General features: G+C 37.4%; 1 protein-coding gene across 1 annotated transcript; it reads left to right on the forward strand.

Moving 5' to 3' along the window:
- Positions 1–226: 226 nt before the first annotated feature.
- On the forward strand, positions 227–1105 carry LOC143610540 (uncharacterized). Its single transcript, XM_077084996.1, has one exon. It carries the CDS (start codon positions 227–229, stop codon positions 1103–1105), a length of 879 nt encoding a protein of 292 aa, XP_076941111.1.
- The last annotated feature ends 210 nt before the right edge of the window (positions 1106–1315 follow it).

Genomic DNA, 1315 nt, shown 5'->3' on the forward strand with positions numbered 1-1315 from the left:
AGTTGGTTTTGGCTTGCCTTGGTAAACTCGTGTACTATTCTTGGTAGAAAACGGTTTGGTTTTGATTTACATTATGATCGGAAAACCCGAGTACCGTTGTTGTTGAAATAGTTGGTTTCAAAAAACCCGTTCACTATTTCTGGGATTAATATTAAAGTTGACAACAAATTTTTCTAAATTTGTAATAGTCAATTTATCAAGATTGGGAAAAAAGAAAACTCGTAAAATGGTCGAGTCCAAGGATAAAGAAGTTGTGACTTCAAAGGAAGGAGGGACATCAATGAGTTTTCAATGCCCTGTGTTAAACTCCACAAATTACACCATTTGGGAAATAAAGATCAGATTAATCTTTAACGTCCATGGAATTTGGGAAGCCATCGAACCTAAAGAGGGCAGCGAAGTTGATGAGAAAAAATATAATACTGCAATTCCATTACTATTCCAAGCGATTCTAGAAAACATGGTATTGAAAATTGTTGATTTTACTTCGGCCAAAGAAATTTGGCACACATTAAAGGTTCAACATGTTGGAGTTCACAGAGTTAAAGAAGCGTGTTTAGAAACACTCGAGTCAGATTTTGAGTCTCTAAAAATGGGTGTTGACGAGTCGCTTGATGTGTATTCCGGGAAAATAAGTGAGATTGCATCACAAGCGAGCAATCTTGGGCCTACTATGAAAGATAAGAAACTGGTCCGAAGGCTACTCAGTTCTATGCTAGAAAAATTCATACAGATTGTTGCTGCTATCGAGCAGTTTTTGGATCTTGGTGCAATGCCATTCCAAGAAGCCGTTGGAAGGTTAAAGGCTTTCGAGGAACGCACCAAGATGAAAAACAAGGAGGTAGACATGCATGAAAGACTTCTGTTCACTAAAGAAGAAGGAATAGAGAAAGTAAAGGAACAAAAGTGTGAACATTGCGGTAATGAAAGTTCAAAGCAAGGAAACAAAGAACGTGGTCGACACAAGTATGGGAAGACTTGGAAGAATAAACAAGGAAATCAAGCCCAACAGGACAAGGATCACATAAAATGTTTCAAGTGTAATGAACGTGGGCATTTCAGGCATGAATGTCCAATTGGAAAAGAAGGGAGGAGGCAAACTTGATCCGGGATGAAGATGACGAACCAACGCTACTGTGATGGCAACCGGATCTTGAAGAAACGAAGACCTCACTTAAACTAAGTTTAGTTTAAGGGGGAGCATTAGTATATAAACTAAACATACTAATCTTTATATTAAATATAGGGGTCTTATTGTAATTTTTGTATTTAGTAGGGTTAATATGTAATTACTTGGTCTACAAATAGGGAATGA

The sequence above is a fragment of the Bidens hawaiensis genome, unplaced genomic scaffold (assembly GCF_021521415.1).
Source record: "Bidens hawaiensis isolate Kalapana, Puna unplaced genomic scaffold, B.hawaiensis_p1.1 tig00026829_1, whole genome shotgun sequence".
Lineage (NCBI taxonomy): Eukaryota > Viridiplantae > Streptophyta > Magnoliopsida > Asterales > Asteraceae > Bidens > Bidens hawaiensis.